The sequence below is a fragment of the Chelonus insularis genome, unplaced genomic scaffold (assembly GCF_013357705.1).
Source record: "Chelonus insularis isolate UGA/USDA-ARS -01 unplaced genomic scaffold, ASM1335770v1 contig_377_pilon, whole genome shotgun sequence".
Lineage (NCBI taxonomy): Eukaryota > Metazoa > Arthropoda > Insecta > Hymenoptera > Braconidae > Chelonus > Chelonus insularis.
This window is the reverse complement of record NW_023276535.1, coordinates 189,988-217,337: the sequence shown is the minus strand read 5'-3', so window position 1 is coordinate 217,337 and position 27,350 is coordinate 189,988. Positions and strand designations below refer to the sequence as shown.

General features: G+C 30.8%; 6 protein-coding genes across 20 annotated transcripts; 2 read left to right on the top strand and 4 right to left on the bottom strand.

Moving 5' to 3' along the window:
* Window positions 1-144: 144 nt before the first annotated feature.
* LOC118067290 (dnaJ homolog subfamily C member 5-like) lies at window positions 145-7,231 on the bottom strand. 3 transcript variants are annotated; one of them, XM_035083946.1, is made up of 7 exons: window positions 7,002-7,231; window positions 6,181-6,319; window positions 5,494-5,646; window positions 5,279-5,410; window positions 3,832-3,879; window positions 2,771-2,930; window positions 145-1,689 (listed from the first exon to the last, which is right to left on the bottom strand). In XM_035083946.1, the coding sequence occupies exons 1-7, from the start codon at window positions 7,019-7,021 to the stop codon at window positions 1,625-1,627; spliced, it is 717 nt and encodes a 238-aa protein (XP_034939837.1). In that variant the 5' UTR covers window positions 7,022-7,231; the 3' UTR covers window positions 145-1,624. The 3 variants fall into 3 exon arrangements, with proteins under 3 accessions (XP_034939837.1, XP_034939839.1, XP_034939836.1); XM_035083945.1 differs by having other exon boundaries at window positions 148-1,689; window positions 3,832-3,882; XM_035083948.1 differs by lacking the exon at window positions 3,832-3,879.
* Window positions 7,232-7,677: 446 nt separating this feature from the next.
* On the bottom strand, window positions 7,678-14,703 carry Sara (Smad anchor for receptor activation). Of its 5 annotated transcripts, none has more exons than XM_035083932.1 (9): window positions 13,925-14,703; window positions 11,649-13,850; window positions 11,232-11,467; window positions 11,050-11,149; window positions 10,872-10,948; window positions 10,369-10,546; window positions 9,878-10,093; window positions 8,412-9,802; window positions 7,678-8,337 (listed from the first exon to the last, which is right to left on the bottom strand). In XM_035083932.1, exons 1-9 carry the CDS (start codon window positions 13,980-13,982, stop codon window positions 8,182-8,184), a joined length of 4,614 nt encoding a protein of 1,537 aa, XP_034939823.1. In that variant the 5' UTR covers window positions 13,983-14,703; the 3' UTR covers window positions 7,678-8,181. The 5 variants fall into 5 exon arrangements, with proteins under 5 accessions (XP_034939823.1, XP_034939825.1, XP_034939826.1 ...); XM_035083934.1 differs by having other exon boundaries at window positions 9,878-10,066; XM_035083935.1 differs by having other exon boundaries at window positions 10,369-10,483.
* Window positions 14,704-14,866: 163 nt separating this feature from the next.
* On the top strand, window positions 14,867-17,533 carry LOC118067308 (ankyrin repeat domain-containing protein 13C). 2 transcript variants are annotated; one of them, XM_035083970.1, is made up of 4 exons: window positions 14,867-15,613; window positions 15,688-16,472; window positions 16,553-16,953; window positions 17,061-17,346. In XM_035083970.1, exons 1-4 carry the CDS (start codon window positions 15,481-15,483, stop codon window positions 17,116-17,118), a joined length of 1,377 nt encoding a protein of 458 aa, XP_034939861.1. In that variant the 5' UTR covers window positions 14,867-15,480; the 3' UTR covers window positions 17,119-17,346. The 2 variants fall into 2 exon arrangements, with proteins under 2 accessions (XP_034939861.1, XP_034939862.1); XM_035083971.1 differs by lacking the exon at window positions 17,061-17,346 and adding an exon at window positions 17,398-17,533 and having other exon boundaries at window positions 14,869-15,613.
* Window positions 17,534-19,407: 1,874 nt separating this feature from the next.
* On the bottom strand, window positions 19,408-20,859 carry Vps24 (vacuolar protein sorting 24). 3 transcript variants are annotated; one of them, XR_004690365.1, is made up of 5 exons: window positions 20,736-20,859; window positions 20,616-20,676; window positions 20,076-20,470; window positions 19,713-20,016; window positions 19,411-19,634 (listed from the first exon to the last, which is right to left on the bottom strand). XR_004690365.1 is itself a non-coding variant. In XM_035083973.1 (4 exons), the coding sequence occupies exons 1-4, from the start codon at window positions 20,778-20,780 to the stop codon at window positions 19,864-19,866; spliced, it is 654 nt and encodes a 217-aa protein (XP_034939864.1). In that variant the 5' UTR covers window positions 20,781-20,859; the 3' UTR covers window positions 19,408-19,863. The 3 variants fall into 3 exon arrangements, 1 of the variants encoding a protein (XP_034939864.1); XR_004690364.1 differs by having other exon boundaries at window positions 19,412-19,637; XM_035083973.1 differs by having other exon boundaries at window positions 19,408-20,016.
* A 188-nt stretch (window positions 20,860-21,047) lies between these two features.
* LOC118067312 (nuclear factor interleukin-3-regulated protein-like) lies at window positions 21,048-22,288 on the bottom strand. Its single transcript, XM_035083974.1, has 3 exons — window positions 21,985-22,288; window positions 21,472-21,903; window positions 21,048-21,395 (listed from the first exon to the last, which is right to left on the bottom strand). The coding sequence occupies exons 2-3, from the start codon at window positions 21,619-21,621 to the stop codon at window positions 21,066-21,068; spliced, it is 480 nt and encodes a 159-aa protein (XP_034939865.1). The 5' UTR covers window positions 21,622-21,903; window positions 21,985-22,288; the 3' UTR covers window positions 21,048-21,065.
* Tao (Serine/threonine-protein kinase Tao) lies at window positions 21,804-27,099 on the top strand. 6 transcript variants are annotated; one of them, XM_035083969.1, is made up of 7 exons: window positions 21,804-21,880; window positions 23,574-24,028; window positions 24,104-24,452; window positions 24,559-24,734; window positions 24,835-24,997; window positions 25,078-26,653; window positions 26,747-27,099. In XM_035083969.1, exons 2-7 carry the CDS (start codon window positions 23,723-23,725, stop codon window positions 26,865-26,867), a joined length of 2,691 nt encoding a protein of 896 aa, XP_034939860.1. In that variant the 5' UTR covers window positions 21,804-21,880; window positions 23,574-23,722; the 3' UTR covers window positions 26,868-27,099. The 6 variants fall into 6 exon arrangements, with proteins under 6 accessions (XP_034939860.1, XP_034939859.1, XP_034939855.1 ...); XM_035083968.1 differs by lacking the exon at window positions 21,804-21,880 and adding an exon at window positions 22,390-22,456; XM_035083964.1 differs by lacking the exon at window positions 21,804-21,880 and adding an exon at window positions 22,396-22,817.
* Window positions 27,100-27,350: the final 251 nt, after the last annotated feature.

The following is a 27,350-nucleotide window of genomic DNA, read 5'->3' as shown; positions in this document are numbered from 1 at the left end:
TAATAAAGTAATCAGAGTTAATCGCAAAAAAAAATCTTCCAAACCTCTAATCTCAGGATTTATTTGAAGTTGGTCAAATAATTATAAACAAATAACACTTGAATAATAGAAGTAAAAATGGAATGGATTGACGAAAGTTTTATTTATATTTACAGTGTTGCGCATTTTATTACACGATTCACTAGAATTATTTAAACCGGTACATTAAGTATCGTTATTATTATTTTATAATTTAGTTGTAATTAATTCGCAAAATTTTTTTAAATTTCATTTCATATACATAATATATCATTGTACCTCTTTATTATCAATTTATTGATTTATTTTTAACTTGATATTTATGAGAAAAAAAATACTCCCAACGTACATTAAATTCGATTATACACGCGTGATTACAGTTTACCATTTACGAAGAAGTGTCGCGTAAAGTCGACGACTAAAATGTCTTATAGTGGGTATTAAACGAATATACAATAAAGAATTAATATACATATACTCAATAAGCGATCAACATTCAGTATGAGGATGTCTCAACAAAATTAAAAACCATTTTGTTATTATTTGGTATATTTGAATATAATGTAAAACATAAATCCTTATTTATAATTTGTGGTTAGGCCAGATCGAACAATGGCTAATTTTTGAAATTGTTTTATGTAGTTGAGACAAACTATACATTCAATAAATATTCAAAAACTACATAACTCTTATATGGAAACAGTTATAACTTCAAATGTGAACAAATATATAAACAAGATTAGGGTCTTTTTTTTTATTATCTCTGTACTCTGATAATATTTTGAATATTCAATCAAAGCATTTCAATCATCAAGCGGAAGATAGCTTCTCTTTTTGCAAGTAAAATTACATATTTATTTATCATTATTCTGATTTATTATTAATATAATAATCATGCAAATGATATTTTTGAAATTGTTCCACATCAACGAAAGCATTGGAAGTGTTCATAAAATATTATATTAAAGATAAGAATATCTTTGCTCTTCTGAATATCAGAATATTTTTTTCTAAGGCTATAAAACTTAAATGCCAAGAAATTGTATCAATAAAAAACACAAGATGGTATTAATAAAATTATTTATATGCCTAATTGGATATTAATTATAATTGAGATGGCACCTTAGGCATTGTTTATCAGATTCATTGAATTAAATGCAACATTAATGCATTGTCAATCTCATTCCAGGCACCCTTATATAGCACTTAATTTATTGAGTTGGTGCGCAGCTTATCCCTCATTATGTTTATATTTCTTAATCAATAACACTCTTCACATACATACTCACTCTCCTACAGGAAAACAATGATATCAATTAGTTAAATAATTGTATAATAAAACCCAAATATCTGTACTATTAAGTACAATTTTCAATTGTTTAAACTTCAATTACTATTGTGGTTACATAATAGACATTGTAGCCACAATCTTATAAATTCTCTCTTATTCGTATGCTGTAGCAAATTGTCGGTCATATAACAGAAATATTTTAAGAACTAAGTATATGTTCTTATTATATCGATGACCAATTAATTCAAAGAGATATCTACAACAATCCGTTGCCCTCTATATGATGTCCAAATTATTTTAAATCAATAATCCTCACTACCATTTGGCTCCTCCAGAAGCTGCGGCTTCAGCAGCTGCTCCCGCTGCAAATGGATTTGTGGCTAATGTCACAAAAAATGGAGTTATTAGTTACATTGTTTAAATATTATTCCTGTATTTAATGGATTTTTTGATGATAATGATGATGATGATGATGGTGTAGAATATTAAAAGCAATAAAAATTTTTACTGCAAAGAAATAAATATTCAAATTAGATAAATAAAAAAAAAACAATTAATTACTTACTTACATATAAAATAAAAAGTTCAATGATTATTTAATTTTATCCTTTATATTTTATGTTTTTTTTATGTTAAATTAAAACCTAATAAATTGTAGCTTAAATAAAATAAACTAGATAATAACCAAAAATAAAAACACATAATAAATAGAAATAAAAAATTTATTGGTATACAGGAATGGCATATAAATATAATAATAAGAGCTGGGGCAAATCAAGTAAACGGGGAATAGGAGTCAAAAGTGGAAGGTTGTAAGAGGGTTTCTTTCATGAATAGCTATGAAAAATAAAGAAAAATATAAATTAATTTTTGAAAAAAATCCATGTGTATATATCAATATAGTAATACTTTCATTTAAAATAATGAATATGATGCTTTTTTAATTATTATGCATCGTGACAGAAAAATAATAGTTGTAATTTAAATAAAACTAATACGAATTAATTTAAATACAAATAATAAAAATAATTAAATTGATTAAGGACAATTATGTAAACATAATTTGATGGTATTTTCAGAATTCTAAATTCATAAGTAAGCATGACGAAGTAATTTTCCATGATTATTTAAATAATATTCCTGAGGAAATACATCTTCATTAAGTGTACCTAGATGAAAAATAGTACTTGTCATTATACACTGCTGCACCTTCTTTGGTATATGTCCTCAGAACATAATTAAAAGATCCTTCCATTGAAAATTGATTATAAGCATGCAAAGCCTCAATTTCTAGAGTAAAATATTTCTTACTTTTAAAAGAAAAAGCTCTTAATAAAAAAAATTAATAAAATAAAAAAAAAAGCTTTGCACAATGAATTATGATAAGATGAAAAATCTTCCTTCATAAAAACAAATTCTGCGAAGGTGCTTAAATACATGATTATCGATAATCAGACATACTAGTCGTATATATCACACGTTCTCCTCCACTGTTCAAGTTCGTGCTTTCATTAGCAGTAGTTGGTGGAGGTGGCATTGCAAATACAGTATTTGACGCAGCTCCTTGAGCTGCTCCACTCGTTGGTTGACTTGTTACCGCCTCTTCATCACTCTCATCCTCCTGTAATTGATTTTCAATTAATAACAAACTCAAATGTCACTAAATACAATCAATATATTTCCTGAGAGATTCTTCTACTGATAAAAAACAAGGGATGCTCATTCGAGATTTTATTGTGTTGATAAAATAAACATTAAACATTCATATTCAGTTCATATTCAATTATTATTATTGATTTTTTAAATATAAACTGAATTACAAATGAAAAACCCTTCAATATAGTTAAATACATTAGATAAAATTGTCATTATTTCATCAACGTGAATGAAATTTATATAAAATTAACAAAAAATTATGAAGCTTGGATTTTAAAAAGGTGTATTTGAATACATGTTATAATTATTCAACCTACCGTGAGAAATGTTTCAACTAGAACAATAGAATTTAAGTGTTTTAATTTTTTTATAACAATAATTAAAAATTCTTTTATAATAATAAAATGAAATTCATTGTGATAATTCAAAGAACCATATAGACCATTTATTTTTTAGTATTAAAAGTATTTGTTAATTTATTCAAAAATTTCTATGCTATTAGTTACCATTTAACCAACACACAGTAGAAGAATCTCAATAAATATTTAAATTTTCTCTCGTAACTGAAATTGTACACATAAATTGGTACCAATGTGGACTAAATAATGATGTTGTTATGAATGTGTTTAGTCAGTGCGTGAAAGGTATTCACCAACAATTGAATTAGTTAAAATAGTTAGTGATTTGTTGTAAGTGCATTAATGAAACACATAATAAAAATTGTATATATTAAAAAATAAATATTTTTGCCTGTATTTTTTTCCATTCTATTTGTTTCATCTGGTTAAATAATTGTAATAATTGAAACAAAATTTTGAATTATAAAAATTATTAACCAAATAAAACATCAAGCTTAAAATACATACCTTATTGAAACCTCGGAATTGACTGGGCATATCACCGGCATTCTGGCCCTGCTATCATACAACAACAACATAAACCGAACTGCTAAAAATCTAAATGCGTTTTAAATAAGGCGAGACATGCTTGGCAATGAAAACAACGCGTGCATCTACTTGTTGAAACAATTTTCAAAAATTTACAATGAAAAAAAAAAAAAATGATGATTTTGTCAATTAAAAAAAAGTCTAATTAGTTATAAGTGAATATCGAAAATGAATAATAGAATCCATCAAGAAAAATTTGGAAAATATTTATAATAAATACATTTTTTGTTTTTCTTAATCATGCTTACAGAGCAATGAGCAATGATATTAAAATTCAATTATGATTAATGAGAGCACGAAGTTCCAGTGCCAAGAATACATTGCCATTAAATATAATAAGTAAATATTGGAATAAGTAAGTGATTAACATGGAAAAAAAATGATCCAACTTTCTAAGAACAAATGTATTGTCGTTGATTTCTTTTATACGATATTTAATCTTATCATCTAAGCTCAGTGAGGAGCAGATTGATAATAATATATAATGTGTAACTCACTGATTTTTTCTCATTGGGATAGCAAAGTAATTAAAACATTTGAAACAATTACAGAATAGAAAGAAATGGTGTTTTTATGACAGTAAAACTAAATGTCTAAACAATAGTGAGATGATAAGAGCGCAAGATAACTAAACAATAAAACAATTAAGCAATTACTAGTAATGAATTTATGATTCCCTGTAATTTAAAAAAGTGAAAAGCCAGCTATGTGCAAATAAGTAAAGCTTTCCAAGGTTATATCTGCGCAACTAATCATGCTTTGAAATTCGACATACTTACCAGACAGCATCGAATTTATTGAACTTGTATTTCCGTGATTAATCAATCATACAAAACAAAGCCCAGCGATAGAACATTAATTCCACGCATTAAGTCATTACATCTAAAGAATATTTACCTCTCTGACATGTAAAATCTATTAAAGTCTCCCCATATTGAAATGTCACATCAAGAAGAAAAAAATTTGAAGCATTAAAAAGAGTCCTCTACGTACCTTTTTTTTTTCTCTAGTTAAATTTCACAAAATGGTGAATAGCAACAATTGCAAAAACAATCACACGTAAAAGTAGCGCATGCAACCCAATCCATCATTTATACATAAAATTGTAAATAAATATTTTGCAGCCACAGCACACTACCAATAAACCGAAAATTGCATCCGCGAGTCTAATCAGTGAGCCCACAATTCATTATTACGCATGAGAATAATTGATTATTTAATAAATGTTGTGATAATGAAAATTCATCACTCATAATAATTCATCACAACAATTTTTCTAATGACACTCTTTACCCGTTCGTTCACTCCTCCTAGATAGTTCTATTATAAAATAATCCGTTGTAGTAATTACTCAATTGATCAATACCTGTAGATTATGATAATCGCCACTTTCTCCAGGTGGTGCGGGTTTGAATTTTCCGCAGCAGCAGTTACAACAGCAACATAGACAGCAGCAGCAATAACATCCAGTTAAAATGCCGCAAATGACCATAAATGCCTGAAATAAAATGTCATTTAATACAATGATCGTATGTGAATTTTTATTGGAAAAATTGATAAACATTTATGGACAATTCTTACTTTGCACCATCCTGACGTTACAACGAAGTAAGCGTTGACATTTTCTTCCCCAAACTGTTCAGCTACATACAGTCCGAGTGATCCATAATTATCATATATATTTCTCTTGGTTAAGTCTGTTAATATCGCGTGAGCTCTATTTATTTCTTTAAACTGTAAAATAAAACCTTTATGTAATTATAAAGCTTATAAATCTAGTTTTTATCAGCAAGAGTGAAATTACCGAGTGCTATTATCGATTCATTAGCACATTCATATTAAAATTCAACATTTTTCAAGCCAGTAACAAGGATTAGCCTAAATTTTTAACGAGATTTAATAAGATTCATGATACCTATTTGATATCCATTTTTATTTAATAATATTAAAAAAAAAATATGAAAATTATCTATTGAAATTGACAACTTGATTATTTGACCTTAATTAAGATTCTGAATTTAAATACAGAAAAATTACAATAAAACATGGTTGTCAAGTTTTCATAATCGTAATATGGAAATATTTTTACAATTGAAGTAATAGCTATGTGACAGTTATGTTTCATTGTTATCATGAACCCCTTGAAGCAATAATTTTCTATTTCCGAAGAGTGACAAATGATATTATAGAAAATATTATAATAGAAAGTGTCAAGCTGCCTATCAATAACTTGCTCACATATAAATTCTTGTTTTTATAGCAAATTACCTTCTCAGCTGCCTCTGGGTTGTTCGGATTTTTATCCGGATGATATTTTAAAGCTAGTTTTCTGTACGTTTTTTTAATTTCTTCAGGTGTTGCTGTTTTAGGAAGTTCTAAAAGTTGATAGAGGGAATCCCCCGAGGTTCTAGAAAAAAAAAAACGTGGACGAATAAGTATGTTGAAATGTCTTATCCATATTTTGAAGCAGAGAATAATTCAATTTTTAATTTATGAGTCATCTTCTAATCTTAGAAATCGACATTGATCAGATATTAAAGCAATTAAAGATAAAAGTCGTAATTATTAATATGAAAAATAACTTGCCAAAATATCAAACACATATAATTTTATATCAAAAAATGATGAAAATACGACTACAGATTATATTTTGAATTTTGATAGAAATTATACCACATGGCTATACTGTTTATTTAAGTTGTCTGACAGTTGCTCGAAATATTTACCCAATGGAGCATTAATCACAAGTATGAAGTATGAAAACAGACAGCATAGAATCAATAAGTAACCACTAAAAATTAACTCATTATCCCATTTAACTTAAAAAATGTATTATAATGATTATTCTTATTATTATTCTGATTTTACATTATTGTAAGGGTGGCGTCAAGGTCACTTAGAAATAAAAAATGATGTCAAAGTTAAAAAAACGTTTTTGTTCAGCTGCATCATATGGCTTTGAAATACTACATTCTATAACCCTCACAGTAAATAATAATACACTTGATACTTTTCATGATCACAAATGCACTGTAATGGTGTATTAAATAATATTATCCATTTTCAGGGTGTATCGTTTTAATACTCACGACATTTTTCGCCGATCCATGGCGTTGTAAAGTTTTTTTTATATTTTCTTGATTAATCCGACAATGACAGAGCCACAACACGTGGTCTAATACACTGATCACGGATTATAATAAGTAAATTTTAATTAAATTTAACACTACGCAAACATTCTTCGATTTTGTCGAAAGAATTGTATAGACACCTGGCTACTTGATCGAACCACAAAAGTGCCTACACCGCGCACACCGCCGAATTCATTCAATATTTTAGTTTCAAATAAGAACATGTGAGTACGCTAATATCGGACGCCATTTTAATCTAGTCACGTGACTATTTGCCACGTGATAACTCTAAGCGGGTAATTTAAATTAAATTTAAATAATTTTACTTTATAGATTATGTTAATATTTACAATTTATTTTGATAATTTATATACATTATTATATAATTGTTAAAATATGATAAATGGTATGAAAAAGGGCAAGAAAAATATCGCCAGTTTGTAAAAAGCAAACAAATGTATATATAACTTTTTATATTACCTAAAACTAAATTATAATAATTATAATAATATTCATAATGATAATAACACTGTACATTTAAATATTTTAAATTTGAATAGCATACAAATGATAAGTTTTCATGGTAACATTTTAATATATATATATTTATATATATATATCTATTTATCTCTAAAGACTTAAGCCACGAAAATATAGATTGTAAATTATTATTAAGAACGAAAATTAAAAATATTCTATGTATTTTTTTGTATCAATAATTCTTTACTAATAATCATTTTAATCGGACGTAAAATTGAAAATCCATCTTTGTTAATTCTCTCAACATGGAGCCTAATCTTACTAAAATTTATTGATAATAATACAATTCTTGTCTAACTTATTTGAAAACATGACTACGATTGTCAATCGTAGATAAAACACTTCGAAGACTTAATGTTAATTCTGCCAATGAGATTCGTTTTTCATTTGTCAGTTGACAAAAAATTAACTGTGATACTACAACTAATTCTCTTTCTTATATTTCACCTTAATTCAAAGGTATTCGTTTTCTTCACTTTGGTTAATATTAGACACAATTTTATGCCCTAATGTAGAATTAATTGCACGTCACCCTAGTGTAAAAAATAATCAACTTTCAGAGGCATTTCGAATCGAAGAATTTAAATAAATGCTATATTTAATCATCTAAAACGTGGAAAATTAATTCAAGCACTACATTTATTTCTTGACTACTTTGGGCAGCTTTATGAAGAACCGGGATCAATTCATTGTCCAAACTATTCATATAAATTGGTGGTAATCGGGTATTTTCACTGCCTGCTTCATATCCAACCTAGAACATTAATAAAAAAATCGTTAACTTAGTTCAAACAATATAGTAGTTAAAATACTTTTAAAACTTCTTACATTATCTGTATGAATAGTCGTTCTAACAGCCAATTTAGTAAGTCCCGCAGTTGCCAAAAGATCTAAAAGCTTCACCAATGCCGCACAGGTAGCTCTAGCAATACTCTCTGATAATTTATTAATGTCTACAGGGTCATGAACTCCATTAGGATGATCATCAGATTTAATGATAAAAACTTCTGTCCATCTAATAAATCTACTAGTTCCCATATAATCAGTTCCATTGTGAACTCTAATAGATGGAATACCATCCATCGGTTTACCATCTATAGGACTTTTAACACCTAAGTTAAACTGAACATCATTCTCGACCCATTTAATATTAACAGTCTCATCAGGTTCAGATGCACCTTGACGTCCACAACCAATTGAAAAATCTTGCATATTTTTTAATGCTGCTTTAAGTGCTTCCATCTTCTCTGGCATTATTTGAACCATTAATCCATCTTCAACGATACTTGATTTTGCTGATAAACCCACGGAAGATTTTAATGCACCATTAATTACAACAAAACTAGCTCCAGTCACCTTTCGTGGTTTGTTATGAATATTTATCGCTTGAGTTTGATAACTGCTTTCATCTCCAGTGTTAGTTTGAATGCAAACAAGATGTGAGTCTGCATGAATACTGAAATTTGCAGCAAATGCAAGGACATGGTCGTTAGAATTATTTAATCCTTTAATCACTTGATCATAACGATTACGAGGGAATAAAACATCTGTTGTCCTATCCTGCATATGAATTATTAAACCTCTGACACTTGGAAGAGTATAAGCGTAATTCCTGAAGTCAGCCAACACTTTCATAATAGTATGACCGATTTCAAAGTAAACAGCATCCCTGAATCTCACTGACACCAAAGGGCAGGGATAATATCGGTATTCAGCTCCTAAACGTAACACCAATCGTAATGGGAATATTTTTGCCCATGGTGTTTCCCATCTATGGACTAAAAGACCAACTAAGAAAGGTGCAGGTGGAAGAACAATTTTTTGTAGACATTGAAATGTCTGTCTTATAAAAAGAAATCCTGCATGTTCACGAGAACCTAATAAATTTCCTCCTTGATGAATTGAAACGCCGAGTTCTGTTACGGTATTGCCTTTAATAGCTTCAGTATAAATTTGATTTATGTGAATAAGTAAGTCTTTTGGTATTTGAGTTTCTTCTGGTAGAGTTTCTACCAAAAGAATTACTTCATCTTGACCAACACAAGCTAAACCTCTTGACGTTACATTCCAGCATATCCTATTCACACAACAATTTAAATTTGTTATCTTCACATAGGCGTAAAGATTTCGATTGATTGCAAACATCACTGGTGGTTCACATTCATTTTTGAGTGATTGAAAAAGTTCAGCTTGATCAACGACTTCGTGATACGAAATTTCTAAAAACAAAACATAATTGTTATTAGATTTTAATTTATTTCTTATTAAAAAAGATAGTATCTGTATAAACTTACGGCCTTTATGAATAGTGACTGTAGGAGGTAACATATTGGCATCTTGAGGAATATAACTATTCGTATGTAGATCGAGAGGAGGTAAATTTTGTCTCTTGGTAGCTGAAGTTGACTGGGATCCAGGTGATGGTATTCTCTTATTCCCAATTTTCCGGTAAGGCGGCTTCAGATCCCACGATGTATCAAGTTCTGTCAGGTCACATCCAGGCCTTATTCCTGTGTTTTACGTAGAGGCCGGGTGAAATAAAAATAGAAGGGACGGGAACAGGGCCATAACAAGCATTGGTAGGTCAATAATTAACAACTAAATAAAACTTGGGAATAACTTGGTATGAAATCGAAATAAAAAATAACCAAGAGCAAAATAGAGGTCATGGAAGTTACATTGTTGGGAATATTGTTTACAAAAAATTTCTCATTTCTTATATAGAAAATCATTGAAAAAATTCGAGTTATGTAATAATTGAGAAACAATATAAAAGTTTACTCACCGTCACTGAACATCACAGACTTTTGACCTTCTGCACGCTGTTTAGTACTTCCTTCACGTTTTAATACTCCAACAGGTACCATGACTGTAGGTGGTGACGGCAATCCACCGGCAAGCTGTTGCAAAGGAGGTATTGTTGAACAGTATTCCATTGGATTATTTGGATTAGGCTGTCTTCCCTGTAACCATTTGTCGAATACTCCATTGTCGAAAATTAAAGATGCAAATCACGTGCCATATAATTTATTCAATCATTCAAAGCTATTTTTTATGATGCATTTATTACATGTAAGTACTTGATAAACAACTAAAAACTTATGACAAAATAATAATAATAAGCATGCAACTGGCAATCAAAAGGATGTATTCAACAAGTCGTTACAGAGTGGAAATAAACTGTCTAAATCATATGAAAAAATTATTAATTGTTCAACAAGCATGGTTTTAAATCATGAAATAAAAAAAAAATAAAAGAATTTTGATTTTTTATTGTGAAATATTTACCTGAGGTGAATTAATACTTGCACTGGCATTATTAGCATAGTCCGATGACCAATCACCACTCCCGTGTTCACTTTCTGCTGGAAAGAAAAATAGAATTAATGGACCAAAGAATTTCAACACGATGGAGTTTTAATAATAAAGAGAAAATGACACTTTCACATGCCGAAGTGATTCTTACTTCTGATTAACTGCAAGTAACAAGTAGAACATACTCTTGATTCTACATTTTTTTGATATTCAAGTTTGTATTTTAAGTTACAACACTTGCTACACAGCACCTGGATAATAAAAACAGTCATGAGAAATACGGTTATTTATAATTTCAAGAATAATAGACAAGTCAATTTAAATATTACTTACTTTACCGCATGCTCGACAATGATGCCGTCTTTTGATAACAGTGAAACGTGCATCACAAAGCATACAATTGGGTGCCTCACTATCTGGGACCCAGAAAGGCGGTTGTTTTCCCAGGATTATTCCAAACTCCATCGATGAACTATCTGAGGCGTCTGGCGAAGGATCCCGTTCTCTTACCACTGGATCTTCAGTCACCGGTGGTTGGTCTTGCGTGCTAGGAGTCGCACCTGGTAAACCTTAAACAAGTGAACGAAATATAGAAACAGTAGCTCGAGTAACGGTGCAACAACCATGACGGTAATGGCATGCCGCATACAGTCTCCTTGTTAATTAGGTAAATAACATGAGTCATGCTTCAGATACTTTATGATTCCTCTGATTGAGGCTGAGTTCAAACATTATTGTTTACCAGCTTACCTATTGTTGAGTGGCTGTCCATTTTAACTGGCGAAACTATATTTAAAGTTTGCGGTCGTGATGGTCTTTCGAAATCCTCTTCAGAATTCAAAGACTCTATAGCATCAGTGGGAGTTTCAAGAGCTTCAGTTGTGTGTTTTTTATCATCTACCATAGTAGGAATTTCACTCAATTGCTCTACAGAATTTGTATTATTGTTTACGTTCAAAGAATCACTAATATTTTGTCCTTGATTAGAATCGTTGGGATTTTCTTGTGATTTTATTGCTATACCCTGAGGTAATTCAGTCGATTTTTCAATACTGCTAACTGTACCGGAAGTTTCAAAATTATCAGCGTTGTTCTTATCGTCTGATTCATTATTTTTTGATGATGCATTTGCATCTCTTGGTGAAGACTGATTGCAATTATCAGAACCACTTTGGGTTAACTGAAGATTTGCTTGTTTATTTGCATCCTGTACAGCAGCAAATTGTACAGCATTCTCTAAAGCATCATTTGACGACTTCTTCGCAGTTTCACCAGTTTGTTTAATCTTTTTTTCCTTTACCTCGGAAATAGTTTTTGCAGGTTCGTGGAACTTTTCCACGTCCTTCTTTTCTAAAAAATCACCAGACTCACTACTTGTTCCACTTTTACTATAATCAATAACTGGAAATTTTTTAGCTTTTTCTTGAAGCTTTTCTTCAGATACACACGGCAATTCACCTATAGTAACGCTCTCAAATATTGGAGCTTCATTCGCATCTTCATCATCATGTTGACTGGACATTACTCTTCTCAATGCACCATCATTTGTATTAATGTACGAAGAAGTTGAAGATCCTGGAATTGAAACGTTCTCATATACAGCGACTTCTTCTTTGGCTCTCTCTTCAGCTTCTAATTTAGCTAAATATTCATTCAATTCTTCTTCAGATAAATCATCTATTGTACTAAAACCTACCGGTTTATGTTCCACCTGTGGTGGCTTAATATTGACATTTTGAAAAACAAGTTTTGTCGGATTTATACCAGTTGTTTCCATCTCTGATGATTTCATACTTACAGTAAACTGTTCATTCAATCTTTTTGCTGCAATTTCAAGTTCTGTCGTAGTTTCTGGTAACTCATTTGTCTTACCAATATAAATACATTCATAAACTGTTTCTTTATTAGCTTGTTGATTGAAGTCTACATTTTCATAAACATGTTTAGTCTCTTCTTGACTCGCAGATCTTGAAACATCTGTTGATTTCAATTTTTCTGCAGGTACATAATTTTCTTGATTATTCGAAATGTTTGTACCAATATGAATGTTTTCGTAAATATGTTGTGAACTATCAACCACACTTTTTGCTTCAGATAATTTATTCTGCTGAGTCTGTGGAGATTTTTTATTAGTTTGATTTATATTTGATGCTGTAGAAGGATCCTCGGTGTTGACTTCTAATTTTTTATCACTACTAGATTCACTTTTTATTGGTAACAATATGTTCTGATACTCCGGTAATGACGTGTTTATCGATTTTTTAATTTGAGAATCGACAATAGTTTTTTTATCGTTTGTTTCATTCACTTTACTGTCCTTGACCAATGTATTATTTATTTGTTTATCGATTACGCTTCTACTACTTTTACACTCATTTCGATCTACCGAACAGTCTATGCGTTCCATATTTCCACTAGAGGCATTAATATATTCATTTAAACTATTAAATACATTGCTAACACTTGGCTTAATATTCGGTTGATTAAGTTTCTTATCGTAACTATTCTGATTTTTCAACATAGTATTATCATTTTTCCTCTTCTGTACCAATTTCTGAGAGATATCATTATGAATAGTTAATGAAACCGGTTCAGATTCACAAAAGTCCACAGCTCTTTTTTGCTGAACTTTGTCATCTAATTGATAGCCTCGTTTATTAAATTCATTTACTGATTCACCATTTCCATGAATTACATCTGCTTTGCGGATGTCCAGAGTCTCTGTTATTCTTTCTTTTGGTTGGTACACATTTTTATCATCAGTATTTATTTGTTGAATGTTCATCATTTTTCCTTCAGTTAATATATGATCGTTTTCCTTGTGAACACTTGAATTACTGCTAATGACCGGTTGATTGAGAATCTTGGTCGATGGACACATTTGACTTTGAATTACTTCTGTAGACACGTGACTCACTGATTCTCCAACTGTAGCTACCTGCTCTGCACAGTCTAGAAATATTAACAGATTGGTTAATTGGTGCTAAAAAAAAAAATTACAAATATTCTTTGTTTTAGATAATTACCTTCATTGAACTCAAACTCATCGAGCACTTTATCAAGGTCTACGGCAAATTTTTCCATTGTTTTCTTATTATCTTACCGTTGTTTGATACAATAAATATATTATTAAAAAATAAAATTTTTTAAAAATGAACGTAGAAAATTCTTATTTATTTATATCTTTTCATTTATAAAAAACGTCATTCCTTTATAAAGATGAATTTAAAACAACCGTCATTTGTAAAACGCCCATTAAAAATTCCAGTATAATCAACGTAGAATATTTCTTGATACACTCTCGAGTTACTTGTTGACAATTTTAGCGATATAATAATTTATTTTTAAACAGTTATCAATCTCCAAAAAGAGAAGTTAATATTGTCCAAAAAAAGCATAAAGTAAAAGATAATTTACACAACTTCACTCCAATACTATACGGATTTTTTTTTTTATAAAAACTAACCTCAAATTATGACCAAAATTGACACCATAAATAGTTCATTAAAAATTAATATTATAATAATTTTTATAAAAAATTTATATATATTTCACACAATGTCACGGCGCCATCTTAAGCAAGAGCATTTATTTCATTCACTAATGCATTCTTCCTTAATAATTATTTTTCTGATTAATTTTCACTCTTTTCTCATATGTAACGATGACGACATACATATGATTTTATCTTGTTGCACTGATCGTATTAGAAAACCCACATTCCATGTATTTTCTCCGAATGAAATGCACTTCATTCTACAATTCATTGACTTGACAGCAAAACGAAAAAACGTGTGGACTTGAAAAAAATTACCCAGTATGACATACTATAGCAAATATCTATAGCGTCTGTAGAGACATTTAACTGTAATAATGGCGATGACGCTATGACTTTTCCGGTAAGAATACTCTCTTGTTTACCTTCAGTTAATAAAGTCCATAATTTTGTAAAAAAATTTGTATGTGTGGCAATCGGCAATCAATGATGACACAAATGTGTACAAAAATGGCGAAACTTGTGCATGTTTAATAATTGACGTCTCTTGTATTTTTGACAGTTATCTAATACATACCAACAGTGAACGCCTACGCTATTTATTTAATTTTATGTATGTCGAAACATCTTATAAATATTTTAATTCATTAGTGAGATCATTCTGAGGTTATAAAGAATCAAGACTCGTGTTACCTTTTTTGTTAAACAGCATAACATGGTTTAAGCACGCTCAATACGGTCTTTACAAGATTTGTCAGAAACAATCATTTAAATAATTGCCGATTATCGTCTTACGTATTTACACTAATTACTTTATGTTAAAAGTGTATTTTAAACGTTTCTAAAACGTCAATCTGTATTTCTAAGAAGCGACAATGGGAAATAGACTATTATTGTGCAGACGTAACATTTATTTTATTTATTAAAATTAAAAAGAACGTGCTAGTGTGATGTAGATAATTGAACAATTGTGACATTAAGTTTCTAAGGAATATAAAAGATGAATTATAATATTTTCTAAATAATAAGATTGAGTAAAACTTTATACTAGTGATATAACAATGTGGTTACTTTTAATTGTATAAAATGACAACAACTATGGATAGTAATAATTCTTCAAAAGTGGAATATCCCATCCACAAATGTATTTTTCAAGGAGACATTAAGTCATTAAGTTCATTATTAAGAACTCATGACATTGCTGAAAAAGATAAACATGGTAAACTCATTGTCTCAATATTATTATTTATTTATTTAGATAAACAATTGTTCCAATGATTATTATCATTTCAGGAAATACACCATTACATTTAGCTGTAATGCTAGGAAGAAAGGAGTGTGTTCAACTTCTTTTATCTCATGGGGCACCAGTGAAAGTAAAAAATTTAGCAGGATGGAGTCCTTTAGCAGAGGCGGTAAGTTATGGTGATAGACAAACGATATCATCTTTGGTGAGGAAATTAAAACAACAAACAAGAGAACAACTGGAAGAAAGGCGGCCAAATTTAGTAGCTGCTTTACGTGAAATGGGTGATTTTTATATGGAACTTAAATGGGATTTTCAAAGTTGGGTACCATTAGTGTCGAGAATACTTCCATCAGATATTTGTAGAATATATAAACGTGGAGCGTCGATTAGAATGGATACAACACTTGTTGATTTTAATGATATGAGGTGGGAGCGTGGTGACATATCTTTCATATTCAATGGTGATCATAAGCCTAACATATCGCTCACAGTTCTTGACAATAAATCAAAAGTCTTTCAAAGAATTAGATACGTGGAGACTGAGAATGAAATCGAAGATGAAGTTGATATACTGATGTCTAGCGATATCATAGCAGCACAAATGTCAACAAAGGGTATCACATTTTCAAGAGCTCGAACTGGATGGATATTTAGAGAAGATAAGCGAGAAATGGTCGGCTCCTTTCAAGCAGATATTTATCAAATTAATGGTATGATATTGGAAAGTAGAAAGAGACGAGAACACTTGAGTGAAGAAGATTTGCAAAAAAATAAAGCTATTATGGATACATTAACTAAAGGAAGCTCTCAAGGTTTTGCCAATGGAGAGGTAAATTGTCAATATATTTTTATAAATTTATTATATATTATATACACATATATTGATTTTATATAAATATGTTTTTACAGCCTCCTGTAAGACGAGCTTCTTTAAATCCTCCTCCTGATACAAATATATCGTGGGAAACATATCTTGCCGCTCCTCCAGGCGAATATCCTCTTTTAGGTAGAAGTTTGGTGTACAAAGAGAGCAGTAAATCATTTAAAGCAATTGTTGCTATGAGTCCAGATTTTCCAATGACTGTCGATATGCTCTTGAATGTTTTGGAAGTTATTGCTCCTTTCAAACATTACAATAAACTTCGTCAATTTGTGAAAATGAAGTTACCTCCAGGATTTCCTGTGAAGATTGATATTCCGATCTTGCCAACTGTTACCGCAAAAATAACATTTCAAGAGTTTGCGTTTAGAAAAGATATTGATCCATTGACATTTGAAGTACCAATGTATTACTTTGAAGATCCTATGAGGTACGATATAAATTAATTCTCAAATTTAATTTGTAATATTTAAAAATGTTTCAAACTATTTGTTTATTAAATAATTTTTTTAATAAAAATTGCCTGAAAAATTTCAGCTACTACGGGGCGTATATGACAATGATGATGGTTCGACATACCACTTCGTCTATGTGAAGATAAGGGTTTTAATCTAGATTTAACGGTTTATGAAGAAAATTAATAATTTTTGATTCTAACATTTAAAATACTAAAACTTATTTACGATTGCGAATCCATGTCGCATGATATAAATGCTTTTTTTTCTAAAATATAAAAAAATTACTACCATCATCATTGCACATCTAACTCCAAACTACTAACTAGTTTTTGAAAATTAAATAATAATATTTGGTTTTTATTTGAATAAATTAATTACGAATAATAAAAATAACAAAAACATTATTTAACTTACAGATTCCCAGATTTATGACGCTTTGATATCCTAACATTAATTGAGGTCAATTATCAAACTGGTTCAGGGTTACTTTCTCTACTTGGAGAACATCTAGCCCTAGAATTTCCTCTTGGAGTAAGCCTTGGTAGTATTTATTCAAGTTACTGTGTGCTATTAATTGAATAATATGACAATGTCTGCTTGCACCTGATAAAAATGAAGTTCGTATACTCTAAATGAAAATATAAACATGAATAATCATTGACCATGGAAAGTATTAATGTGTGAATATCAAAACCACACTTCTTGTTTAGTTACTGATAATCTACGTATTAATTCCAAGGCTACTCGTAGTAACTAGACGAAGTATAGTATAAAATACTAAATGATTTTTACTTTTTAGTGCGACCCAAAAAGCTTGTGTCGTTAAACATTTGTTTTATACTATGAAACTAAAAAATATTTTAATTTCGTTTGCCTTCTTAAATTAAAAAAAAAAAAATATGTTACTAGTTTATCAGCCACTGCCAAAGCAAAAAGAATCACTTATGTTTTTTATACAAGCTTTGCTAAATTCTAAATTATTTTTTTGTTAAATAACTATGACTTTGCCTAATCTTGAACTAGCTACACAAGACCTAATCAATAATGCAACATAATTTAATTAATTGATCTAAATTCTGAAAATGAATATGTATCGATTTGGCACTTGGTATCTTTGAGTACAAGAAATTGATTGAAACATATGATGAGAAATGGGAAATACCTGCTCAATGGTTAGCAATATTTATATCAAGAAAAATGTATTTAAACACAAGAACAATGCGAGTGAGATTATGGACTGGAATTCTTACCACATTTTAATGAGCGACGTATTTATACCGTGGCCTTGTGGTAGAATTTCATTTATATCAACTAATTTTATGAAACTAAACATTTAAAGAAAACATATACTGAGCACCCAACAGACGTGCCTGTCTAACTCTTCTATCATCGTGCAATCTAGTCCTGATATTAAATATTTATAAATATATACATATATCTATTTTTACACAATTCAAAGCACCAAAGCTCATCAATCAATCCAATTTGGCATACAATTTTCTCCGTAGTTTCTTCTATTTTTCTAAATTGTGTATTTTCTGACATGCATGATGATTATCTTGACTAATAATTAAATTTAAAATTACAAAAAAGGGGTCGCTCTATGATTTTTTGACACTAATTATATTAAATTTAACGTCTATCCGTTTAATATCACTGTTAGGCAGCTTTTTCATATCATATTAATGTGCTAGAAAGTTTTTAGATAAAATTATACATAAACTATTTTACAAAATTGATTTTTAAGTTATGAAGCCTTCCTTTATGACACTTCCTCCTAGTCTCTCACTCAAAGTGTTGTTGTTTTGTTAAGAGCAAAAAAAAAAATAAAATAAAATTCACAATATATATTGTTAGTTAGATCTCAAGATATATTGGTATAATCATTTGTACTGTGTTGTGTTATGAAAATAATTATCTCTATATTATCAAATCGTAGAACATTAATGAAAATAAAGAATATGTTATTGTTTTAGTGTTTTCCTCTCAGGTCTACCAATAAAAGTTTTTGTTATCTTATTGATTATAAAATAGTAATTTTATACTTGTTTCATAAATTTATTTGCTGTAGTTGATGAAATGTTTTAATATAGTAAAACCGTCCAAAATATCACTTTAATGATAATCATTACGTTTAATTATAATAATTAATATACGTCTGCATTTATCATCTTGGACCAATTCGCATGACAACAGTTTCTTATCCTGTAAAATATTAACGTTAAGTAACTTTCATGTCTTACAATAAAAATTGTCATTCATTTATTGTCACCATATTTTCATTGTGTATTATATTGGCTTAAATGTTTGTAAACTATAATAATATAAACAAATATAAGTACAATATGATAAAAACTATCATCTTAATTTGATATTTATCAACCTTTTCATTTTATGGAGATTATAAAAAAATACATCATAGTGTGATTTTGATAATAAGTATTGTTATTTACACATTCAAATCAATTCTTAAATTACAATCGATAATAAAGTGAAGACAATTTATAAAAATGTTACAAAAAATATAACATTTGTATTTAATTTTTGTTTTTGTCAAATGTTTTAAATTGTTGATTATTGCTTGGTATAAATACTAAATATTAATTATAATTTCTAATGAATCATTGCAGCTACTTATCAGACATGAAGCCAGCTTCTTGAAAATAAAAATGTACAATATTTATAAGAGATAAATAATAAACTCTGAAATATTTATCTTTTCAATACTGACCTAAATCGATCTAGAAGAAAAAATAAATACAGTAATTAAAATCAGTGCGAAAGAACGCTTTAAGCAAGTGTGTTATTGAATACTGGAAAAGCGTCTGATTTACTAATTGTAGGCACGAATTAAATTTATTCAATTGATTTGTTTCATCAATTTAACTCCGGAGACCTTGTAACCTGTTTTTCATTTCTTCTAATTCTGTATCAGAAGCTTCTTCAGGTTCTTCTTTAGATGTTGAAGCACCAGGGGTTTCTGTTACAATTGCAGGCGCCGTACCTAATTGCCCAGCAGTGAGTTCCCACAAAATCTGAAAGAAAAAAATATTTTAATAATTCATAAATGAGAATCTTTTTTTACATTCTTTACCTTATCAACTTCCTCATCTGCTTCATCCTCTATTTCCTCGGAGTCTTCTATCGAATCCATAGTTTCATCGAGCATTTCTTCAATAATTCCTGCTTTCATCATTTCTTTGGACAATTCTCTCATCGTAGCTGCTACTTCGGGTACTTTTATAAGAGCTTGCATAGCTTGCATAACTTCAGTTGACTTAGAAACTGAACCTGCTACTCTAATTGCAGCCAGTTGATTTTTCATTTGTAAAGAAACTGAATTTAAGTGTGCCTTTGACGTGTATATTTTATTACATGCTTTTCGTGCACGGATGATTTCTTTGGCAAGGATTTTACAAACATCCTTGTCCCCCTTTTTAGCTGCTTCCTTCAAGGATTTCTTTACTTTTTCTTCTTCTCGTTGAATGGCTAAAAAATATATGAGAAATCGGCATAATTCCAAAAAAATAATTATCATGTTAAAATGTTTTAGCGAATCAAATTATTATCTTATCATAATGCTTAGTTAGACATTGTTGATATTCTATTGTATTTATTTTGAGTAATGACTCACCCCTAACCTGTCGATCTAGCTGATAGCTTTCTTTTCTTAATTTATGAGTCCATTCTTGTACCTGTAAAAATTTGTATTAATTACTATTAATAAAGTTAATAAATTAAATAATTATCTAACCTGCTCTTTTGGGTTTTTCTCTGGAGTTTTTCCAAAAAGACCCATTGTTATTTCATAGATTTTGACAGACGTGTCAAGGATCTAGATTCTGAAAATATGATCTACATCTAACAACAGAACCCTGCACTACCTCCTGAGTCAGAATTGATCTTACTAGTAATTTTAAACATTGATGGCGCTATTTATTAATTCCTATTGCACTGACGTAATATTTAAAAATATTAAATGACTATTCCCTAAATTTTATTTAAATTCAATTCAAAAACTAAACGAAAATTCTTTTTGTATAGCAAATAAATTTAACTCGAAATCTCTAGAAATATATAGATTTTACAAAGTAGATAGTGTTGGTAATTGTGATGAGAGTCGTGAGATAAATGTAGTTAATGCTGTCACGCTAGTCGTAGTACTTTCAACTGATGTAGGATATTCTGTAATTGTGCCATGAATATTCTTCATACAACATGACGTTTGTTCTGGAATATATGTTGTTTGTAAATAATTACTGAACCACAAGCTGTGATTACTTCTCAGGTCAGGTATATTTCGTTGAATTTCTTGAACAAAAGCCACTAGTTTTTCTAACTCTTGAGATAATAACACTACTTTTTTCCATAAAAATACATTTTCATTTTCCAAAAATTGTGCTTTTAATGCAATCTAAAATAAAACATTTAATCAAATAAAAATAATCAAGTCTTTAATTTATAGAAAATGGAAAATGATTAAAACTCACAATATCTTCACGCATTCTTCGAGCATCTCGAGACTTTTTAGCAGCTTGATTATTTCTTTTGCGGCGTTCGTAATACTTGGCGTCTTTTTTGTCCTCAGGTATAGGTTTCTTTTCACTTCGATGATGCCTTGATCGACTTAAAGAGTTCATATCCTTGACAGGTTTATTGGTAACGACTGATTCAATGGCTTTTATAGACTGAAATTACCTTCGTTGCATTGGACTAGTATAAACTCGTGCACATTGTATAACGTGATCAGATCGTTCAGAGATTGTCGTAACTGTGAGAACCAACACCTGATGTTTTGCAAAAGCTTCTAACCTCATCAGTAATCGGGGAAGATCATGACAAGTGTTACTGTTTCTCATACACATATTGTTTTTTGCACGCATTCATGTCCAGGAAAAGGTATTTAAAAATTCATACTTATCCTAGTAATAATAATTCACAATTACCATTATGATCAATATAAATTATTTTTAATGTAATCAAATTAAATGGAATATCAATACCTTTTTCAATGTATGTTTCAGGTATATTTAATTATTTTTTGACATCAGGCCTTTTTTTGATTGAATTAGACTTTCGAAAATTGTATAAAGCATTTTTTCGACGACGTGTTAAAGCATTTGATGTTGACACTTGACGTAAAAATTCATACACTAATTCAGTAACACCATTTAGATCCTTTTCATTATTACTATTTTTTTGTTTCTTTCTACGGTTGTATGGACTTGGAGGCATTTTTAAAAAATTATAATTTTTACAGTTATAAAAAAAAATAGTCAAACTTGAAATTTAGATACCAAAGGGTTATAAAAATTTGAATGTAAGTAACAATCGCGCGAAGAGGATTGAACTGCTAGCGACATCGGTGGTAGTTTGAGCAAACTAATGAAACACGATAAAATTGTTGGTAAAGAAATTCGTTTACACAGAAATATATACAACGTTCTATTTGGTGTAAGAATTCGTAAGAAAAAGGTAGTTTAGTTTGAATAAATTAAATGAATCGAGCAATTAGACTGTTGTGATTTACGATTGGCGATCGACACTGAAAATATATGAGTGCACTTGCATAGAAAATAGTAAGAGGTTTGCGCGTGTGTGAATCTGTAATAATCGTGCATGCGTGCGTGTCACGTACATATCGGGGCGTGTACATACAGATACAAGACTCTTGGACCGCTCAAAGCACGGCAAAGTTGGTTGACGAAAATGGCACAGCAATGTCTGTTGTGATCGACGTGATTTGTGATAAATATTGTCGAGTGAATCCGTGAAAGGGTACAATTGAAGTATCCAGCGGTCGCGCGCATGTCTCTGTTCACATTATCGCCATTTTGTAGGTGAATATTACTCGTAGCTTTTTTTATCAAATGACAAAATATCCCCTGGCATAAATTGTGGGACACCCGTATCTCACCTCCTATTCATCTTCCTTCTCATTCTGCTAGTGGTGTTGGCTGTTGTCGTGGTTGGCTCTCTATGAACATTAATGTAACGCTATATAATATCTGAGGAATAAGGCACTGTATGCAGAAAGTCGTGCGTAAATTTCCCAAAGGCTCCTTTTGTGCCTGACGATCTCACTTTTCGAGGTATCCAGCTCTTATTTATGTATTTCCTCAACCTGTATATCAAGCGAAATATTTAATATGATGTTTGGTATTGACTATCAACTTCAGTGAAAACATCTCAACCAGGTCGATTCGCGGCCAATGCCACGGTCACTGGTAAGATGTTCTGCCAAACTTCATTGTAATGACACATTAGATATACTACTTGGTAATCGTGATAAACGTTTTTTTCTTTCTCATCTCACTCATTAGTCATGAGGGCGAATGAGACTAAGAGAGAAAGATATATATTTTTATTAAGCAATCTTCACGCGATCAAGCCTTGATTTCTCGCTTATTTGCAACCGCAGCCACTCGAGGATATGTGTCACACATTTCAAAATGACGTCGTCTAGTCACTAAATTATTCCAGCTCTAAAAAAAAATCTTTTTTCTTCTGCATTATATATTTATTACTTATAGATATACTTTTCTATCAACTATTTAATATTCATTACAATTTTATTGTCTTTCCTATTCAGGCATTTCATATAAACTTGTCGATAACTCTGATGATGGACTGACATGAAAAGAAAGACACGCGGTACGAAGCGGTAGAGTGCAAGGACCCACGTCATTGCAGAAGAAACAAGTTTACAAAAATTCCATCAAATATAAAATTCTATTGACTATGCCAGCTATTCCAAGACCTGGTAGTCTTAAGGATCCCGAGATTGCTGAACTTTTCGAAAAAAATGATCCGGAAAAGATATTTGAGGACCTACGGGAAATTGGACATGGCAGTTTTGGCGCAGTTTATTATGCGCGATGTCTACTTACGAAGGAAATCGTCGCGATTAAAAAAATGTCATATCTCGGCAAGCAAACTGTGGAGAAGTGGCAGGATATTCTCAAGGAAATTCGTTTCCTGCGACAACTCAATCATCCAAATACTATTGAATACAAGGGTTGCTACCTCAGAGACCATACAGCATGGGTAAAAAATTTTATTATTCATTTTTTTTATTCTTTCTTTCCCTAATTTGCTAATTTAATCATTATTTTTTTAAAGCTGGTGATGGAATATTGTCTCGGTTCAGCGTCCGATATAATTGAAGTTCACAAGCGTCCGTTGAAGGAGGATGAAATAGCAGCAATTTGTGAGGGAGTATTACGTGGATTACATTATCTGCACTCTTTAGGTAGAATACATCGAGACGTTAAGGCAGGTAACATTCTCCTAACAGAGAATGGTACAGTTAAACTTGCTGACTTTGGATCAGCAAGTATCAAGTGTCCAGCAAATAGTTTTGTGGGTACACCATATTGGATGGCTCCGGAAGTAATATTAGCTATGGATGAGGGCCAGTATGATGGAAAAGTTGACGTATGGTCGCTTGGAATCACATGTATCGAATTGGGTAAGGTTCGTTTTGCCAGTAAATTTTTTTTGTTTTTTGTTTTTCATTATTTCCACCAGGTACTATATTGTCTAAGTGCTCTAATGACTAACTAATTTATCTGTAGCGGAAAGGAAGCCACCGTACTTCAACATGAATGCAATGAGTGCACTCTATCATATTGCCCAGAATGATACGCCGACGTTGAATTCTCCTGATTGGTCAGATATTTTTGGTAATTTTGTTGAAGTTTGTTTAACAAAAAGTCCAAATGAAAGACCCTCCTCTGGTAAACTTTTATCGGTAAGTTATTTTTTGTATCATTTTTTCCAATTTATCATTTGATAATATTGTTAGAGAATTGACGTAATTATTATTATAATTGGTTGATTAAATCTTGTAGCATTCCTTTGTTACTCGGACACGGTCACCACAAGTTTTAATTGACCTTATACAAAGAACAAAAGCGGCTGTGCGTGAACTGGATAATTTGAACTATCGGAAAATGAAGAAAATATTGATGATTGATGCATGCGAAACTGAAAGTAATGTTGGTGACGCGGATGGTAAGGATAATTGTATTTTTTATGTTCTATTTACTAGATGAATTTTATATAATCTGATTACACAATTTTATTATGTTTAGATACACCTGATGAACAAACAGGTGGAGACAGTAGCAAGAGCAATTCAATCACTTCCGAACATTCAATTCATTCAATGGGTGTATCCGCGAGCTCTCAGAGTTCTTCGACAAATAGTTTACCACTGCCTAATGCAGATGCAAACGATTATTCGTCTGGATCTGTGAGAAACCGTCATAAAGCGTCTGCGGGTGTTACTGCCAATCTATTGGAGCATGGTGCCAATAATTTTGCAACAATAAGGACTACTTCAATTGTTACAAAACAACAAAAAGAGCATATGCAAGAAGAAATGCATGAACAAATGAGTGGCTATAAGAGAATGAGAAGAGAACATCAAGGTGCACTAGTTAAACTTGAAGAACGTTGTAAAATGGAGGTTGAATCCCATAAACAATTGTTGGATAAAGAGTATGAAACGCTGTTACAGCAATTCAGCAAAGATCTTGAAAAGTTACAATTAAGGCACATACAAGAATTAGAGCGTAAGTTAAAACAAAATCAAAATGCTGAGAAGAAGCTTCAGAAAGAAATAATAAGCCGTCAAGAAGCTGATCGTAAAGCGCTTGAGGCACAACAAAAACGAGAATATAAAGCGTATAAAGAGAGATGGAAGAAAGAACTCTCACAGGATGAAGTTACGCCCAAAAGACAACGTGATGCCACCTTACAAAGTCAAAAAGATAATTTACGACAGATGGAAGCTCAAGAGGAACAGCGGCTTGCTCGGGGACAACGTGAATATCTCGATTTGGAGATAAGAAAGTTCCGTAGAAAAAAATTGCTCATTTTCCATAGCCTCGAGCAAGAATTACTCAGAGAAGAACTCAATAAACGTCAACAACAGTTGGAGCAAGCGCACGCAATGCTTTTAAGGCATCATGAGAAGACGCAAGAGCTCGAATACAGGCAACAACGTGCTGTACATTCATTACGTGAAGAGCAAATACAGCGACAGCATGCTACGGAACTGTGCAATCAACAGGAGTATATGCAACGCTCTGAACGTGATTTACGAAAGAAGCATGCACTTGAATTGAAACAACAGCCTAAGAGTTTAAAACAAAAAGAAATGCAAATAAGAAAGCAGTTTAGAGAAACGTGCAAGATACAAACTCGTCAATATAAAGCTTTGAAAGCTCAGATACTCCAGTCCACTCCCAAGGATGAACAAAAAACAGTGATAAAAAAATTAAAAGAGGAACAAAGACGTAAACTTGCACTTCTTGGTGATCAGTATGAACAGAGCATTGCTGAAATGTTGCAAAAACAGAGTATCAGGTTAGATGAATCGCAAGAGGTTGAATGTCATCATCTGAAAGAACGACTCAATTATGAGTTGGAAATTCTCATGGCATATCAGTCAAAGAACAAGATGCAAGCTGAAGCACAGAGAAATCGTGAACGTCGAGAGTTAGAAGATCGTGTATCAGTTAGAAGGGCTTTACTTGAACAAAAAATGGAATTAGAAACTCAGGAGTTCCTTCAGGAGCGAAGTGAAAGGATACGGTTGTTACATGAAAGACAGGAACGTGAATTACAGCAATTTGATGAAGAGAGTGCAAGAATTGGTTTCAGGTGAGTTCAATCTCAATTTAATATTTTTTTTTTCTTTACTTTTACGTTAAATTTATTAACTTACTAATAAATATTCTTTATATTATATTATAGTGCCCTGGCAATAGCAGAAGCATCAAAAGAATCTTATCCAGATGATGAAAGTCTCAGTGGTTCCATGTTAAGTTTAGCTCACAGCAATAGCTCTACATCTTTTCCACCTAATAGTATCTAATTATTGACAATATACAATGTGTATGTCTTATGACGACTCGTACCAAACGAGCTAATAATCTTGTGACATCTTTGACATAGAAACTTTATTAGCATTGACGTTGACAAAAAAAAAACTCATGATAAAAATTGAAAAGTTTCTTACGAACATATTAGTGTAGTATATGAGTAGTATCAACTATCGAGTCGTCCATCCAAATTTTTTATTTTTTTTTATCTCATCTCATTTAAAACGTTTATGATGCATTAATAACTTTCATTTACCTCAGTCTCAAAGTTTATTGACGATCATTTACTTCCGTCATTCTTTTTTTATTCTATGTGAGTCTTGTAATCGTTTATTAAACGAGAATCAGATGATTGTGCCAGATTTTTATGTAAGATGCCAATTGTTATGTGTATTCTAAAGTGTTAGGGAAACAAAGGAAACGAAGTTAAGCAACGAGTTTTATTTTTTAATTAAATGTTCTTTTAAATATTTACT

Bases quoted from the DNA above. Each gene is read 5' to 3' on its own strand.
- LOC118067290 (XM_035083945.1), bottom strand. From the start codon at position 7,021: ATGGATCGGCGAAAAATGTC. The intron at 2,931-3,831 runs GTATGTATTTTA...AATCAATTACAG, and splicing joins AATTCCGAGGTTTCAATAAG to GAGGATGAGAGTGATGAAGA. The intron at 1,690-2,770 runs GTATGTCTGATT...TTGTGACATTAG, and splicing joins ACGTGTGATATATACGACTA to CCACAAATCCATTTGCAGCG.
- Sara (XM_035083932.1), bottom strand. From the start codon at position 13,982: ATGGAAAAATTTGCCGTAGACCTTGATAAAGTGCTCGATGAGTTTGAG. The intron at 10,949-11,049 runs GTAAGAATCACT...TTTTCTTTCCAG, and splicing joins TTACTTGCAGTTAATCAGAA to CAGAAAGTGAACACGGGAGT. The intron at 9,803-9,877 runs GTAAGTTTATAC...TTTTGTTTTTAG, and splicing joins AGTCACTATTCATAAAGGCC to AAATTTCGTATCACGAAGTC.
- LOC118067308 (XM_035083970.1), top strand. From the start codon at position 15,481: ATGACAACAACTATGGATAGTAATAATTCTTCAAAAGTGGAATATCCC. The intron at 15,614-15,687 runs GTAAACTCATTG...TTATCATTTCAG, and splicing joins TGCTGAAAAAGATAAACATG to GAAATACACCATTACATTTA. The intron at 16,473-16,552 runs GTAAATTGTCAA...ATGTTTTTACAG, and splicing joins AAGGTTTTGCCAATGGAGAG to CCTCCTGTAAGACGAGCTTC.
- Vps24 (XM_035083973.1), bottom strand. From the start codon at position 20,780: ATGGGTCTTTTTGGAAAAACTCCAGAGAAAAACCCAAAAGAGCAG. The intron at 20,471-20,615 runs GTGAGTCATTAC...TATATTTTTTAG, and splicing joins GCTAGATCGACAGGTTAGGG to CCATTCAACGAGAAGAAGAA. The intron at 20,017-20,075 runs GTAAAGAATGTA...TTTTTCTTTCAG, and splicing joins CAGATGAGGAAGTTGATAAG to ATTTTGTGGGAACTCACTGC.
- LOC118067312 (XM_035083974.1), bottom strand. From the start codon at position 21,621: ATGAACTCTTTAAGTCGATCAAGGCATCATCGAAGTGAAAAGAAACCT. The intron at 21,396-21,471 runs GTGAGTTTTAAT...GTTTTATTTTAG, and splicing joins GAAGAATGCGTGAAGATATT to ATTGCATTAAAAGCACAATT.
- Tao (XM_035083969.1), top strand. From the start codon at position 23,723: ATGCCAGCTATTCCAAGACCTGGTAGTCTTAAGGATCCCGAGATTGCT. The intron at 24,029-24,103 runs GTAAAAAATTTT...ATTTTTTTAAAG, and splicing joins TCAGAGACCATACAGCATGG to CTGGTGATGGAATATTGTCT. The intron at 24,735-24,834 runs GTAAGTTATTTT...TAAATCTTGTAG, and splicing joins CCTCTGGTAAACTTTTATCG to CATTCCTTTGTTACTCGGAC.